General features: G+C 36.6%; 1 protein-coding gene across 9 annotated transcripts; it reads right to left on the reverse strand.

Annotated features, from left to right (window-relative positions):
- Positions 1-259: 259 nt before the first annotated feature.
- Positions 260-15732, reverse strand: LOC143343820 (uncharacterized). Of its 9 annotated transcripts, none has more exons than XM_076769090.1 (5): positions 15708-15732; positions 10214-10334; positions 6865-6945; positions 5399-5609; positions 260-4586 (listed from the first exon to the last, which is right to left on the reverse strand). In XM_076769090.1, the coding sequence occupies exons 4-5, from the start codon at positions 5581-5583 to the stop codon at positions 2546-2548; spliced, it is 2226 nt and encodes a 741-aa protein (XP_076625205.1). In that variant the 5' UTR covers positions 5584-5609; positions 6865-6945; positions 10214-10334; positions 15708-15732; the 3' UTR covers positions 260-2545. The 9 variants fall into 9 exon arrangements, with proteins under 9 accessions (XP_076625205.1, XP_076625203.1, XP_076625199.1 ...); XM_076769088.1 differs by lacking the exon at positions 15708-15732 and adding an exon at positions 15466-15689; XM_076769084.1 differs by lacking the exon at positions 15708-15732 and adding an exon at positions 15289-15689.
- Between the last annotated feature and the right edge of the window lie 837 nt (positions 15733-16569).

Genomic DNA, 16569 nt, shown 5'->3' on the forward strand with positions numbered 1-16569 from the left:
ACAGGGTGTTTCAGAACTGCAATTACGAAGAGAACATATGAGGGGGGCGTAGCTTCGATAACATTTGATATTAATTACTATACTCGAATTTCTATCAGCGTGATCTAAAAGCCGAGTACTTTGAGAACGAAGCTTGTGAAATATTTTAAACGCAAAGGATACTCGGAACACGCGTACAAATAAATATTAATGCTAAATTTTAGTCGAAGATGGTTTCTAAAATTTCAAACTGAAACTTTATCTTTTCGGTGAATTAAGATTTTAAAAACATAAAAATATGTCTCGTAAAGGAAACACAAGCTTGTTCTAGGAAAACGTGTTATTTTTAGCCACGTGGGAGTAGGTAGTGTACTGTTAATTGGTTCTCCGTTTCATACTATGGTCGCTAATCAACTAAGCGTGTACTTAAAGTTCTAGAACATCCTGTAAACTCATATTGAATTATACGTAACGGTATTCTATAAATGCCTCGGTATAAAATATCGATGTCGCCTCCTACGTTGAACGTAAAAATCTGTATCTTCGGTACAGCGTTATCGTTACGACAACGACTCTCGTTTCTTTCCTTTAAAATGGTTCTTTTTAAAGCAACCATAAAATCTTTCTCGCGTAAATCGATTCCTCGAGTTACCGTTCGCGTAGAAGTAAAACATGCCATTAAGTAATCTGTTATCTGGACGGGTTCGCGCTTCGCAACGGCCGAACGATATCTGTGAATAACAATTAATTTTACCATACGACTATCTTATCCCTGATACGTCTGTTCGTGAAATAAACTCGAGTCAGAATCGATCAATGGGAAAATAAATCGAGCAAATTGCACTTCACGATTATGCAAGCGCAGAGAAATGTACGAACGCGAAATAAGAATGTGGAAAATCTGTTACGAGGATACAGCCCTGGTCGGTTGCATGAAAATAGTCGGTATACGTTCAGTGAAATAACAAACAGTGACGAAAATATGCGAGAATTCGATAACAAAGGCAACAAAATATCTTGAGAGATTACTGTGATCGAAGCAGTAAATGTGCCTCTCGGAAGAGAAACCGATCTCAAAAATTGCTGTTTTAAAACATTTTTCTCGCCTCGAAATGTATGGAAAAATTCGAGAACTTGCAAACAATTTAGTCGAATAAAAAGTAATTTGTATTTCGCGAAAGTACGTATAAAAACTTGTAATATAATTTTCGTTCGTTACTGTGAATGGCGTTTATTCGTTAATTTGGAAGGTTCGTTCGAACAAGGTTCAACTCTGGCCTGCGGCCAACGTGCACCTAGTCTAAAAGTTATTATCGGTATAATTAGACGATATACATATGTGTGTATGTATGTCCTTGCCCGATCCCGATCATAGAACAGCTACTCTTTTCTCGACAATTTCTATAACGTATCTGTTTTGAAAAATATAATACTTACGGAAAAGATTACCCATGTATCTGTCGAACAGACGGCAACCATCGGAGGGTTAATTAATTAACACTAAACCTACCACAACCGGTCAAATTGACCGTTCTTGAAATTTCATTTAGAATTTCTAACATACAATATTATTTTAGCGCCATTAATCTTCACAACTTTTCTTGTAGTATGCGTACAATGAATTTTTCAATATTCACTTCTATTCTTACTGTTTGTTTTCTGAGAATATGTAGTCTAACTTGTCTACCATGACCGGCCATCAGTTTCCACTATGTTACACAGTCTAACAACGCGTATTAAAAATAGTTAAATTTTAGACGCGTGCAGTTCCGAAGCTATTAGTGTTTTATTAATAATTGAGCCACTGTTAGAAGCGGTAAACCTTCCTCTTTGAAATGGTTTTTGAATTTTATCGATCCGACTTTTCGTTTTGGAGATAGAAGACCTAATGCATCGTGCTGACCTACCCTACGAACGTGATTGAGCGCGTGAGGTCAACGACCGCGCGACGTAAACAATGAAAAGTAAACAAACACTTGGAACCCTCGTTTCTCCGGAACCAGCTACCCTGTCGACTTTAAACAAAAAGCGTTATATCTCCGAAACTAATTACGCTATTGACTCGAAAAAAGTTTCATTTTAAAGGTCTCTTCATCCTCCATCCGACGAATATAACTACTGTTCTAATTTATGCTGTCTTCTATATTTAATACCTAATGAAGTTTCAGCAATTTCTATTGATTCTACGACCGACATGCCATAAAACTAGATTATAAATTGTTTATTTAATTGGAAATGAATTTTTTCGTAAATAATTGTTTTCTCTGGAACTAACTATGGTATCGGCTTGAAACAAAATTCGTTTTCAAGGGCGTTTTATCTCCTATCTGATGAAAATTAAGAAAGAAGTAGTTTGTAAATTTTCTGTACGAAGTTTAAGTACCAAGTATGCACATTTTGAGTAACAGTATCGAGTAAGATATCTTAACAAAAATTAAAAGTACGCTATCTCGTAGAAGAGAAAAAGAAACACTGGTCGTTTGACCGGTCATGGTAGAAATGAGTCTACACGAAGCGTCGGTTGGTTTAGTGTTAGCGTTATGACGATTAAACGTTACGACGATAGTCAACATTCCTCCGTCGAGGTGCTGGATATCTGAGTACTGGCACCGCTGGAGAAACTGCTTCTGCACGTTTCCACGGTCAACGCTGTGTCCGGTACTTGAACAAACTGAACCTTCTCCTTCGGCCATCGATTCTTCCCGTAAACGCAATTAAAAATATTGTACTTGTGATCCATTTCGAGGTGGCTAAGCGTGCTGCTGTGCCTTCTCTTTAATACTTTCTTCGCCATCAGGCTTCTGTTATTTTTATAAGACAGCTCCCTCCTGAAGCAGAAGAACCTTCTCAGCTCGCGTTTCACGCGTTTCGAGCGATAACCGAACAACAACGGGCTGATGTAAGCGGCCAATATTAAAAAACTGGACGTGAAAGCGTCGTACTTGTGGGACAAGTGCTGATCGATGGATCTAGGCAGATTCTTCATCACCAATATTATTACGTACGGCGACCAGCAAATCAGGCCCATCACTATGACCAGGGCGCTTATTTTAGCCGCCCTGGCCTCCTCTCTGTGCCTGAATATCGAACCGTTGCTTATTCTATCCTTCAGTGAACTTATGTAGCTCGAGGTGCTCCTTATGCTCGACACGCGATGCAAACCGTCGTCGTTTCTGGCGGGCGCCGGCGTGATCGTCACTATTGGCGTCAACAGACAAGCGGAAGAACGTTCCGTCGTGTTCTGTCTACCAATCACGGATTCCTCCCTTTCGATCTTGTTACCGTTTCGGTTCTCGAGCTCGCTAGATACGCCTCGAATAGGAAACCTTGGCCTCGATTCGTCTTCCAAAGGAGCCTTGAACATAACTCCCGATTCCGTATCCCGACTCTTGAAATCGACTCCGTACTTGGACGCTCGATCCGTACAATCTTCATCGGTTTTAGCTTCGTTTGGTTGTTCCAGGCCCGCGGAAACCTTGGAAGAAAATTCCTCCAACGCGTCAAAACGAGCCTCGCCTTCGTCTTCGTTTTCAGACTCAGAATCAGAATTGGAATCGGTGTCGGAATCGCTGCTCCCCCGTTGGTGGTCGGCCCAATCCTCGGACGATTTCTTCCCATCGAGATCGTTACGATTCTCCTGAGGATCGGACACTTCCATTCTCTTCGAACCCACCGTGAAAACGATACCAGTGGCGTGGTCGTCGACAGGCGGGGAGGATACTTCGATGGAGATCGAAGACGAGAATGAACGTCTTCGCGATACCTGACCGGTCGTTTGCACGGTCTCGCTAGTTTCGTCGATGGAGGACAAGCTCGATATCTTTTGCAACTTACGAAAGTCCTCGACAGTGTCGGCGTGAAGCCGTTGCAATCTGTGGGGGCCGTTTTGTTCCTCGGTGAAGCTGCCGGACGACAGTATCGGCCTGGATCCGCTGCGTCTCGCCCTTTCGGAATTTCGATGCGCCGCCGCGTAGATGCTCACGTAAATCCAGCATACGGCGGCGAACGGCAGAAAATAGGCCAAGATACTGTACAGAACGGCGTAAACGAAACCGTAGCTAATGGTACTGTCTACAAGAAGCGTGTCAAAGATCGCGGTAGCGTTCTCTGTCGGATCGTCGTTTGTTGAGATGGATTCGACGGTCGTCGATGGAACGAACATTTTAGTAACGTTCCATTCGCTTGTTTCGATCTCTATACCAGCAACCGTCGACACTGTTAAAGGATCGATGGCCCGATCGTTCCTCGGAGCGCAGGACAGCCAAAAGCCTCGTGGATTCGGATTTAAGAACGCAAGAATGCCGAAAACGATCGAGATCAGCCAAGTGGACATTATCAAAATTCCAGACTTTAGCTTGTCGACCCGTGCTCGGTAACGCAGCGGATCTACCACGGCAAAGTACTGATCTACGCCGATTAAAAGAACTGAAAGTACCGAGGATGTCGTGACGACGGTGATGGCTGCTTCCGACGACCCGCAACTACTTCCCACGGACGTCGATTCCTCTGTTCGCGCTGCAGTCGTCGACGACGAAGCGTCCATGATCAAGAGGGTATTTATGATGCCACATACCAACAGATTCGACGCGGTTAGATTCATCACGAACCTGAAAACCGATCGAAATACACACATCGTTATTTAAATAAACGATTTGGGATAATTTATTTTTCGTACGGGTAATTATAACTGGAAATTAAACTTTCATGCTCTTCGGTAAATGTTACGGATTATATTTCACGTAAACAAAGAAATCACAGCTGTATGCAGCCAGCAGTGACGTCGATCTTAAACAGTTGACGAACAAAACGTTGGAATTTTATTTTATTCTCTATTAATAAACTGTATTACCACATTACTCATGGTTGTGTTTATTAAAAATCAAAAACGAATTTTTAAGAAAAATCGACAGGAAGTAAGTGCTTAAATTTTTTGGCGAAAAAAAAATTTCAAATCGTTCTACAAAAATTATTTTTACTTGCAGGGGTCAATTACAATTATTTATGGTCAATAGTCATACCCTCGAAATCCTACGCACTTTCGAGAAAAAAATTCGAATAGGTATTGAAATTTTCAGACGAAATTAAAAAATTTCATATCATTCTGGAAAAATTATTTTCGGTTGCAGGGGGCAGTTACAAACATTTTTTGTGTATAGACATAACCCCGAAATCCTACGCATTTCCGAGAAAAAAATTCGAGTAGGTGCAGAAATTTTCTCGGCGAAATTAAAAAATTTCAAATCGTTCTGAAAAAATTATTTTTGGTTCTACACGTTCTCAGTGAATATTAAAAATCAATTTCTTCAACAACAGAGCCTGAAATGAAAAAATTTTGTTGCTTAATTTTGTTTTTTCACGGTTGTACCACCGACGCTAAGGCACCCTGTATATTCATATAGAATCAGGAAGGAACACCAACCTGTTGGAGATAGTCCGTAACGAGGGACGTACGAGGAATGCCAGCAAAAGAGTGGCATTTAGTAGAAAGCAGCCCAAAAGGGCGAAACTCCAGGCTGCGATACCAGGATTATCCCACCATCCTTCTACGTCCCTCAGATCCGAGACCGATCCTTCTCCAACAATATCTGGCGGATCTCCAAACATTCATGTAGAATAGATACGACACAATCCTGAAACAGTAACAACGCACAACTGATTTTCAGTGATCGCGTAAACATGTTTTCTTATTCATGACTTAAAGAATAGCTACACTCTGAAATAGATACGACTGCATCTGACCATTTCGGTAAGTCGAAAACAAGTGTAAAATGTATGAATACAGGTATAGAGGAATCAAATGAAAAATATGGCGAATACACGAGTCTTTCAACGGTGATGATGATTGGTGGCTGTGGTGCAAGTAATAAAAGTCTTATATTATTATATCTGGTGCTGAAACTATTAAAAGAATTTAATTTCAATCCAACTTAAAAAATATACCAAGTGTTAAAACGTGTATATTAGCAGGCGAATTTTAGTTTTACGATAGAACAGTCGAGATGACAGAAATAATCGACCGCAACGTATACTCGTACTCGTGTACTATACGGATATTTTCATAACACGTTTCTATGGGAAAATCCGTTAAATCTATATATAAACTGACGGCAACGCTATGCTGCAATAATATGTACGAGCCACGTAATTTTGTTTTGCATAATAAAAGTCAATCTGAAACTGCACTGTCGGTCGTTCCACGCCTTAACAATACCCGAAGCTAGACTCTCTAAAGGCATAAACAAAATTACTTCCACTTTTGCGCGCGTAAAAGTTACACACGCTATACGGATCGTTACATTAGTCGAATTAAACGTAAATTCGTAAAAAGTAATATGTACGAATCCCGAGACGTTCAAGTATTAATTCTGAAAAGAGTCTACGAGGAATGTACCCCATTTTTTGCTATAAATTGCCACATCTTTGATGATATTAAAAATTCATACGGAATCATCGATCAAGCGCTTTTATTATTCGATATCTATTTAAATTCCAATTCCTCTGCGTCAATTAATAACGTTATTACTCATTTGCGATACGAGCGACTGCAACATATAAAACGTACATTTCTCACGAAAGAAAATTTACAAAATTGTCCGTTTATTGAGCCCGTACGTGAGAGTGGAATATTTAAAAAATTACAAATAAACGTTTAATCAGTTTGTACGGGAATGACGTGTTAGCAAACTGCGTCAAACGATTCTTTAAAACGCACACACACACACACGGCGGACAGAAAATTTAGCGTCGATGTTAGGTCTCTTGATTACTCCAATATATTAAATAGAATATTTGTACATATTGTGTTCACCTAAAATAAGCAGCGAATTATTAATAGCTAAGCAGATGCGTTTTTAATTAAATACTAAACCACAATTATTTACAGACCTTTGGATTATTACGAGCCGTGGATCTCGATCCAAGCAATTCCAAGGAGCGACGATGATCCGGTTGTGCACGTTTCAAGACCTTCCATTATTCGATAAATCATTTTCGGCGAGTATCAGGGACCAAGGAAAACAGTTATAATAATAATATAGGTTTCGGTTCTTGAAACAGTTACAAGTGTTACAAGTTGCAATTGTTATGGATGTAACTGCATTTTTGCAAAAAAAACCATCAAGTACTTATACAGGGTGTTCGGCCACCCCTGGGAAAAATTTTAATGGGGGATTCTAGAGGCCAAAATAAGACGAAAATCAAGGATACCAATTTGTTGATGGAGGTTTTGTTAAAAAGTTATTAACGTTTAAAGTTCCGTCAGTACTGAATTTTTTTCTCGAAACTGGGTAGGATTTCGGGGGTATGTCTATTCACCAAAATTGATTGTAATTGACCCCCGCAACTGAAAATAATTTTTTTAGAACGATTTGAAATTTTTTTTTCCGTCGAAAAATTTAAGCACCTACGCCCTGTCGATTTTTCTTAAAAATTAGTTTTTGATTTATAATATTTTTATTTGACGCCCTACAGAAAAGTTGTCTAATACTTTTCTGTAGGTACCCATGAGCTCTATTTCAAAAAAAAGTTTCATTGAAATATATTCACAATTGTAGGAGTTATGGCTGTTTGAAAATTGGACCATTTTTATGGGGTTTTTCTCATTTTGCAGGGTCAAGGATCAACTTTTCGAATATTTTTGAGATGTGTACATATTCTCCACCAAAATACGCGTAGTTTGCTTTTTTAAACATTAAAATTGTCCAATCCGTTCAGAAGTTACGACGTTTTAAAGATACGCATGAAATTTCGGGCAGACATTTGAAGCCTCAGATTAGGGGAATGATTTCTGGCCTGAAATTAGATTTTCGATAAGAATTTTTTTTCTCGAAAATGCGTAGGATTTCGGGGGTATGTGTAATGACCAAAAATGATTGTATTTGACCCCTGTAACTAAATATAATTTTTTTAATACGATTTGAAATTTTTTTTTTCCATCGAAAAATTTCACACCTTCTCGAATTTTTTTCTCGAAAGTGCGTAGGATTTCGAGGGTATGTGTAATGACCAAAAATGATTGTAATTGACCCCCGTAATCGAAAATGATTTTTCCAGAACAATTTGAAATTTTTGAATTTAATTGTTAATAACTTTTTAACGAAGCCTCCATTAACAAATTGGTATTCTTGATTTTCGTCTTATTTTGGCCTCTAGAATCCCCCATTAAAATTTTTCCCTGGGGTGGCCGAATAATATACGCCTCAAAGGCCTAAGAGTTCAAGATTTACAACACTTTAATGTGAAACAACTTGAAAAAAATTATAAAAATCCACTTTTTTTTTAATCGCATCGATGCATAAAAATGGACAAAATTACATTCAATTTTCTGGCTCTAAAGTTTCAGATGTATGGATTTTCTCGATGAATTTTCCGCGGTACACCCTGTGTATAAGTTCACGTTACTAAAAGCGTATAAATTAATACGGAATATTTGAAATTACATGTGTAAATTGAAACACGACGTATACGTTATCCGTAATGAAAGCGATACAGGCAAAACGTTTGAAGACATTTTACAGATAAAATAAGAAGAGAGCCGGCTATATTTAGAAACAATGTACAAGAGGGTACACCAATACATTATTAGATCGCTGAAATCGTTATGCCTTATCGACACCGGCAACATACGGAGAATCGTTGTAACCGAATCGCTCGAAAAGATAAATCGTAGAAATTTTTTACGATTACGTGACAATTCCCGTAGTACGTGCAAGAATTTGCCTGCACGCGAAAATATATCTCATATTTTTCGCGCAAATCTGAGCAAACATGCACCGCCGTAAACTGCTAAATACGCAAATTGTTTAACGATCTAAACGGACGCGCGAAACATAATTTTACGCACAAGTACAGCCATACATATGTATTTCGGAAACCGTTGATAATTTCAATTACATATTTCATTTCTAACGCCACGAATAATTTGACCGAATTATCTGTTAACTAATTACGTTTTCAATCTCAAATAAACTTTCAATTTCCACAATAAAATAACTTCAATTTGCATCTCGTCGTTGCACTCAAGAGAGTCGACTTTTTTAATTTCAAAGTCAATTTTTTTTGTTGATGTCGTCATATATTTATTTCTATATACTTATTGGGCGTAAAAAGACGGGATCAACGATATTCAAGAATAACAAGTTTTCGAATTCGATGTGGCACTATTTTTTAACGCACACCATTTTTTCGTACAGTGGCGCAATTCTAAGGAACGTCCCAAAAGAATTTGATGGTCGAAAAATAAGGTCCACCCTGGTACACATACTAGCTTAAAAATAATAAAAATATTCAAATCCATCTTTCCTTTATGAAAATGACCACCTTTTATTAACTAACATCCAAACCTTGGTCATTAATATTTTGTATCTCTTATATATGAAAAATTGAAAAACTGTTTTTATTTAAAAGAACTAGCTGAACATAAATAATATGAAACAGACTCAAAGATATACAGGGTGTTCGGCCACTCCTGGAAAAAATTTTGATGGGAGATTCTAGAGGCCACAATAAGACGAAAATCAAGAATATTAATTTTTTGATTGAGGCTTCATTAAAAAATTATTAAAAAATTTCAAATCATTCTGAAAAAATTATTTTTGGTTGCGGGGACCAATTACAATCATTTTTGGTCATTAGACATACCCTCAAAATCCTACCCACTTTCCAGAAAAAAATTCGAGAAGGTGTGAAATTTTTCGATAAAATTAAAAAATTTCAAATCGTTCTGGAAAAATTATTTTCGTTTGCGGGGGTCAATTACAATAATTTTTGGTGAATAGACCTACCCTCGAAATCCTATCCATTTTCTAGAAAAAAATTCAGTACGGGGCGGAACTTTAAACGTTAATAATTTTTTAACGAAGCCTCCATCAACAAATTACTATTCTTGATTTTCGTCTTGTTTTGGCCTCTAGAATCCCCCATTAAAATTTTTCCCAGGGTTGACCGAGCACCCTGTACAGATAAATTTAATATTATTACATTATATTAGTAATAAATTTATCATTTTCGAATCTGTGACGAGAATCAAATATATCGTCAAAATTACATGTAACTAATTAAAAATGAAGTTTGTTTTATTTTAACATACGCATACTTTAATTTACTTTAATAAAATGAATCGTGCCTTGTATTTTTCAAATAACACGGAACAATTGGATTATTATCTTGTTAAAAACGTGTTTCCCTTGATGGAGTGTTTTCAATAATTGTGAGAAAAAACGTTTGTTCACTGCACCTGTTAATGTTCGTTCCAAGAAGCACGGTCCAATCACATGATTTCCAACAATTGCCACGCATTTATCGACCAACGTTCTTGAAATGCAATAGTTCGCGTCCAATGAGGATTCTCATTTCACCTGTAACGAACGTTATACCTATACAGTTGAACGTTAGTGAAAAATATATGTAATCTTGTCGGGTAATGGGAACAACAATGAAAATTAGGTTCTGAAACTGATCTTGATGAAGACACGCGATGCTAACGCGTACCTATATTGTATATTTTTTTTAGTACCTTTCTAAAAAATATTTCCTTCGATGAATATAACGATATCAGTAAGTAAATTACTGTGCTGGTTCTAATGAACAAAATTACGTTAAATTCTTTCTGCGAAACGATTTGTGTTAATTTTATCTGCAACTGCAACTGGGACGTACTCGTGGAATTCGTACACCGCGTGATTCGATCGTTATACGTTTCATAACTGCATATCGATCATAAATATTACGCTTTAAACGAAGCAAAGACTGTAATGTAATGAGAAGAGGAACCCCTTAGTAAAATTAATACATATTCTGCTCCCGACACTACTTCATTTATTTTATATTCAACTACTATTAAAGTATAAATTAATAACAACTTCGATCATTATCATCGATCATTATACATATGTATACATACGAACGAGGGAATGTTATTCACACTTCCTAATCACAAGATGAATTTTATTTGCAAAAGGGTCAATTTATAATGTAAAACTTTTATTTAGATTATTGGTTTTTTTTTGTCTTCGTCGACAGAGATAAATAAATAAATTACACCTCGATGCTATTAGAAACAGCAACGTTAAACGATTACAAAAGGAACCTTGTTTTAATACTTTCAACAATCACATCTGGCGTTTGAATGCAATATTTTCTGACAAATATTTGCCGAGGATAAGCATATGAGTCACGATTATAAATTCAAATGAGCGCTAAGGTACATTATGACGGTCGACGACCATGCTAATAGAGATCAACGTGAGCACGTGACCTAATTAATCTTGTACGTCTCGATTAAATTCAATTCTATTACACGCGCGTATTCAACTTTTTTCTAATTTCAATCATTTACGAAATATTTCCTCAGACATTTATACATCCCCGGAGATAGAATAATAACGATTTTCAAATTTTTCCTCTTCTAACAACCCTGGGAAAAATTTTAATGGGAGATTCTAGAGGTCAAAATAAGACGAAAATCAAGAATACTAATTTGTTGATGGAGGCTTCGTTAGAAAGTTATTAACGTTTAAAGTTCCGCACGTACCGAATTTTTTTCTCGAAAATGGGTAGGATTTCGAGTGTATGTCTAATGACCAAAAATTATTGTAATTGGCCCCCGCAACTGAAAATAATTTTTCCAGAACGATTTGAAATTTTTTAAGAACTTTTTAATGAAGCCGCAGTCAAGAAATTAGAATATAACCGGGGCTCCATTAAAAAGTTATTAAAAAATTTCAAATCATAATAAAAAAATTATATTTAGTTACAGGGGCCAATTACCAGGATTTTTGGTGAATACACATACCCCTGAATTTCTACCCATTTTCGAGAAAAAAATTCGAGAATGTGTGAAATTTTTCAACGGAAAAAAAAAATTTCAAATCGTTTTGGAAAAATTATTTTCAACTGCGGGGGTCAATTACAAGCATTTTTAATGAATACATATACATCCAAAATCTTACGCATTTTCGAGAAAAAAATTCATTACTGAAAATCTAATGGGAGGGCAGAAATGCCGAAATTTCATGCATATCTTTAAAACGTCATAACTTCGGAACGGATTGGATGATTTTAATGTTTAAAAAAGCAAACTACGCGTATTTTAGTATAGAAGATGTAGAAATTGTAAAAATATTCGAAAAGTTGATCCTTGACCCCGCAAAATGAGAAAAACTCCATAAAAGTGGTCCAATTTTCAAATGGCCATAACTCCTACAATTGTGAATATATTTCAATGAAACTTTTTTCTCAAGTAGAGCTCATGGGTACCTTCAAAAAAGTATTACACAACTTTTCTGTAGGACGTCAAACAAATTTATTAAAAACAAAAAACAAATTTTTAAGAAGAATCGACAGGGGGTAGGTGCCTAAATTTTTCGGGGGAAAAAAAAAATTTCTAATCTTTCTGGAAAAATTATTTTCAGTTGCGGGGGTCAATTACATTCATTTTTGGTCATTAGACATGCCCTCAAAATCCTACCCACTTTCGAGAAAAAAATTCGAGTAGATACTGAAATTTTTAAACAAAATTAAGAAATTTCAAATCATACTAAAAAAATTATATTTAGTTACAGGGGTACATTACAAGCATTTTTGATGAATAGACATACCCCCGAAATCCTACCCTCTTTCTAGAAAAAAAATCAGTACAGGCGGAACTTTAAACGTTAATAACTTTTTAACGAAGCCTCAATCAACAAATTAGTATTCTGGATTTTCGTCTTATTTTGGCCTCTAGAATCTCCCATTAAAATTTTTCCCAGGGTTGACCGAACACCCTGTATAATATTTTCAATAAAATAAAGAAAATCGGCTTTTCAAAAACCGGAAAAGTTTCCCCCAATCCTACGCATCGTGAATAATGTGCATACAATCTAAATAAAATTTTGTTGGCAAACTCGCCAACGAGAGTAAATAATGTAATAGTTGTACGAAATTTACCGAAACGATATAAGCGTAGCGATTTCGAAAGAATCCTCTTATTCTGTCGACGATTGCCTAATCACTGGCGTTTACCTACAATTTCGCCAATCCTGTGTAGCATTTGAAAGTTATCGCAGAAAATGAAATCTAACGTGACATCAGGTCGCGGTAAAAAAATAATACCATTACGTATAATAACACAGTAATTACCGTTCAATTGTAATTATAATTGTAGATCTTCAAAGCGTATGAAAAACTGTCTATCCAATTATGTAATTTGATCGCGGCAAGCGTAATCGGATTACATTTTACTGAATTCAAATACACGATAATAATGTTAATTATGACGTTATCACGTTTGTAAACAAATGTGCTAACGTTATTTATAAAAATTTAATTCTTCGTTTCTTATCTACCGTTCCATGTGGAATTATTTCCTGATCCAAAGAGGAATCGTGAAATCCGTTTACCATTTTGTTATACGAGCCTTCGTTACACAGACGCAACAGCTAGAAATTTACAGGTGCGACTTCCGGCACGCACTGTTTCAATTCCAGTTAGGCGTGCGTGCGCCAATGTGAATTCACACTGTCGGGAAACACCTTTGAAAATTTTTATTATCTCGTTTCCGGCAAACTTCAACAGCTAAAATATCCGTTAGATTATAGTTTAAATTGTCATAAAATAATATTGTTAATATTGTAAAAAAATTATTCGACAGTTTGAAAGGTACCACAGCACTAAATATAACTTCCGTGAATCAAATTGAAAACACAAACTGTTCGACGAACGGCGCGTATTTAATTTAAAACCCACTTAAATTAAAGTAAATTTCTGGTATCATTTTTCACAACGGATTGGAAAACTCAATAGAAATTATGGATAGTATTAAATTCTACGTTCCCTTGTTAGTGTTTTAACATGTAAAACTTCAGTTTTCTTTACTTTTGTCCATTACTGATCACACTGTATGACGCTAAGCTTCATTATGCGGACCCAGGAAATAGCAATAGAATGAAAGTCATTGTGCGTATACAGTGCGTATACAATGCGTCGACGGAAAGAATGTCGGTTATTCTTGCGCGCGACAGAATATTAACCGAAAAATCTTATTCTATTTCGTATAATGATTAGCCACGAAACCATTGAACAAACGGAACATTCCTAAGCAAATATCAGGCATTTTTTAATAACTGAATCGCTATTCCCAGTAACTTTTTACTGATTTTCTTAGAGTGTCTTTTCATCGTGAAAATGGCACTTTTTTCTTGTTAAATACAGGCTGAAAGTTATGCACAAACAGGCACCGAAAAAATACATTTTAATAGGAGATTCTAGAGGCCAAAATAAGACGAAAATCAAGAATACCAATTTGTTGATGGAGGCTTCGTTAAAAAGTTATTAACAATTAAATTCAAAAATTTCAAATCATTTTGGAAAAATTATTTTCGGTTGCGGGGGGCAATTGCAATCATTTTTGGTCATTACACATACCCCCGAAATACAACGCACTTTCCAGAAAAAAATTCCTTACCGAAAATCTAATTACGTGCCTAAATTTTTCGACGAAAAAAAAAATTTCAAATAGTTCTGAAAAAATTATTTTAGGTTGCGGGGGGCAATTGCAATCATTTTTGGTGAATAGACATACCCCCGAAATCTTACGCATTTTCGAGAAAAAAATTCAGTACAGGCGGAACTTTAAACGTTAATAACTTTTTAACGAAGCCTCAATCAACAAATTGGTATTCTTGATTTTCGTCTTATTTTGGTCTCTAGAATCTCCCATTAAAATTTTTCCCAGGGTTGATCGAACACCCTGTATAAAATCTGAAATTTAATTGTCGAGAAAATCAAATTTAAGGATCCGCTTTTGTGCACATGCATTTACAGCTACAATACACTTCATCGCGCGACTTATATCGCTTATCGTGTTTGTAAACAATGCCTGTGCAGCATTTATGAACTACTGGATTCGCGAATGCACACACAACAGAAAATTGTTAGAATGTCGTTCTCGTTATTCTATAGAAAGTTGTGCTCGTCTAATTACAGATACACGCTAAGATAATAAGTTTTGACTTTTTCAATTTTCAAACGAATCTTGTATACATTGATTTAATTGGTCCTGGCGATCGGTCTAAATGTAAACTGGGCAAAACCGTACTATATCGTAACATATGCACAAAGCGGATCTTCAAACACGATTTTCTTGAAAACTAAGCCTCGAACGAAAAAAGGTTATTTTACACTTTTTTTATAAGTAACCATCTGATGCGACGAGCCCGCTTGTGCATAACTTTTAGGTACGCCCTAGATACCGAACATCGAAATTTCGTTGCATGCCACGTGAAAGTCGATCCGAATTTAGTTCGCGTAAGAAAGGTTCCTAACACTCACCGAAACGAAATTCCTCGATCGAAAAAAGGAACGACTCACACCATTTGGACGGAATGGAATCCAATCGATTTATGCTCTATTAATCCTTTTAATAGCTGCACGCATTTCACCGATGAGGGAATCGTTATGTTGTCGAGGAAGGGGGACGTTAAACTGTCAAACAACACTGTCACTCACAGGCACTATCGAAATCTGATGCATCGCTCGCATTTTACCGTGGGAGACGCGGTGGGTTCGTACGCCAACGCTTTACGCCGGGCGTAAAAGATGAAAAGACACTGAAAACGTGAAATTTATTTAACGCTGCCTATATACGATAAACTGCAGCGTGAAATATTATTATTACGCATCGAGCGTTCCGTTCCCACTGGACGAACCGAAGCGAATTGCGAAAGATTCACGAAGCAAACCGTTCTTACCTAGTTGCAACCGAACTCTCCCGACTCGCCAACCGTCACTGCACTGTGATTGGTCCATTTCCCTCTGGCCAACTGGATGAGATCCTGTCCCCTCTACGCCCCCTTTCTCCTCGACGACCGGGATAACAAGGTAAAAAATCACAATTCACTTCTGAACGTTTTAACTTCGACAATTTCTAACTTCACCGTTCTTTTCGTTTTCCTTTCTTTCGATACCAGACGTATAAATAGAATACGCCGTGTTAATATTAATGCTTGGAAACGCGTGCACCTTCTAAACTATTTGGTAAACGTTCACCGACAACCTCGTGCTTCTCGATTCACTCGAAATACATCGTTTGGCGTTACGCTTGAAATGTTTAGCGCATGAAATAATTACAATTTAGAAGACTTAGTATGTCACGAGGAGTGATCTAAAAATTTATAGAATTTATACTAAGATTGCAAATTATTATCGAAGCCCTAGAAATGCATACAAAGTATACTGCAGAATTTAAACGATCATAAACTTACCGTTAGAATAGCAAATGTACACGTGTTTAACGTGTTAACTGTCGGTGTGACCCGCCGGCGGGTCACGGCGTTTTTAAAAAGAATAATCAGAATTAAATTGAAAACATTGAAATTGCTGATCATTTTTCAGGTTACGTTTCGTCAAAATGTTCCGACACTCGGTATATCGCAATTTAGAGAACCTAAAAATTAAAAAAGTTTTTAAAAATTGTGTACACTATGCATATAGTGTAATTCGACCTTAACTTGAAATTATTCCTTGTTGGAACTATAAATATGGTTCAGACACGTCCAGGAATTTTCCTTATCTTCGCTTAGGAAAGAATTATTGTTGTTCAGTCAGATTTCT

The sequence above is a fragment of the Colletes latitarsis genome, chromosome 7 (assembly GCF_051014445.1).
Source record: "Colletes latitarsis isolate SP2378_abdomen chromosome 7, iyColLati1, whole genome shotgun sequence".
Lineage (NCBI taxonomy): Eukaryota > Metazoa > Arthropoda > Insecta > Hymenoptera > Colletidae > Colletes > Colletes latitarsis.

Excerpts from the sequence above, each read along its gene's own strand:
- LOC143343820 (XM_076769090.1), bottom strand. The coding sequence starts at position 5,583 with ATGTTTGGAGATCCGCCAGATATTGTTGGAGAAGGATCGGTCTCGGAT. Across the intron at positions 4,587-5,398 it reads TTACGGACTATCTCCAACAG|GTTCGTGATGAATCTAACCG; the intron begins GTTGGTGTTCCT and ends ATCGGTTTTCAG.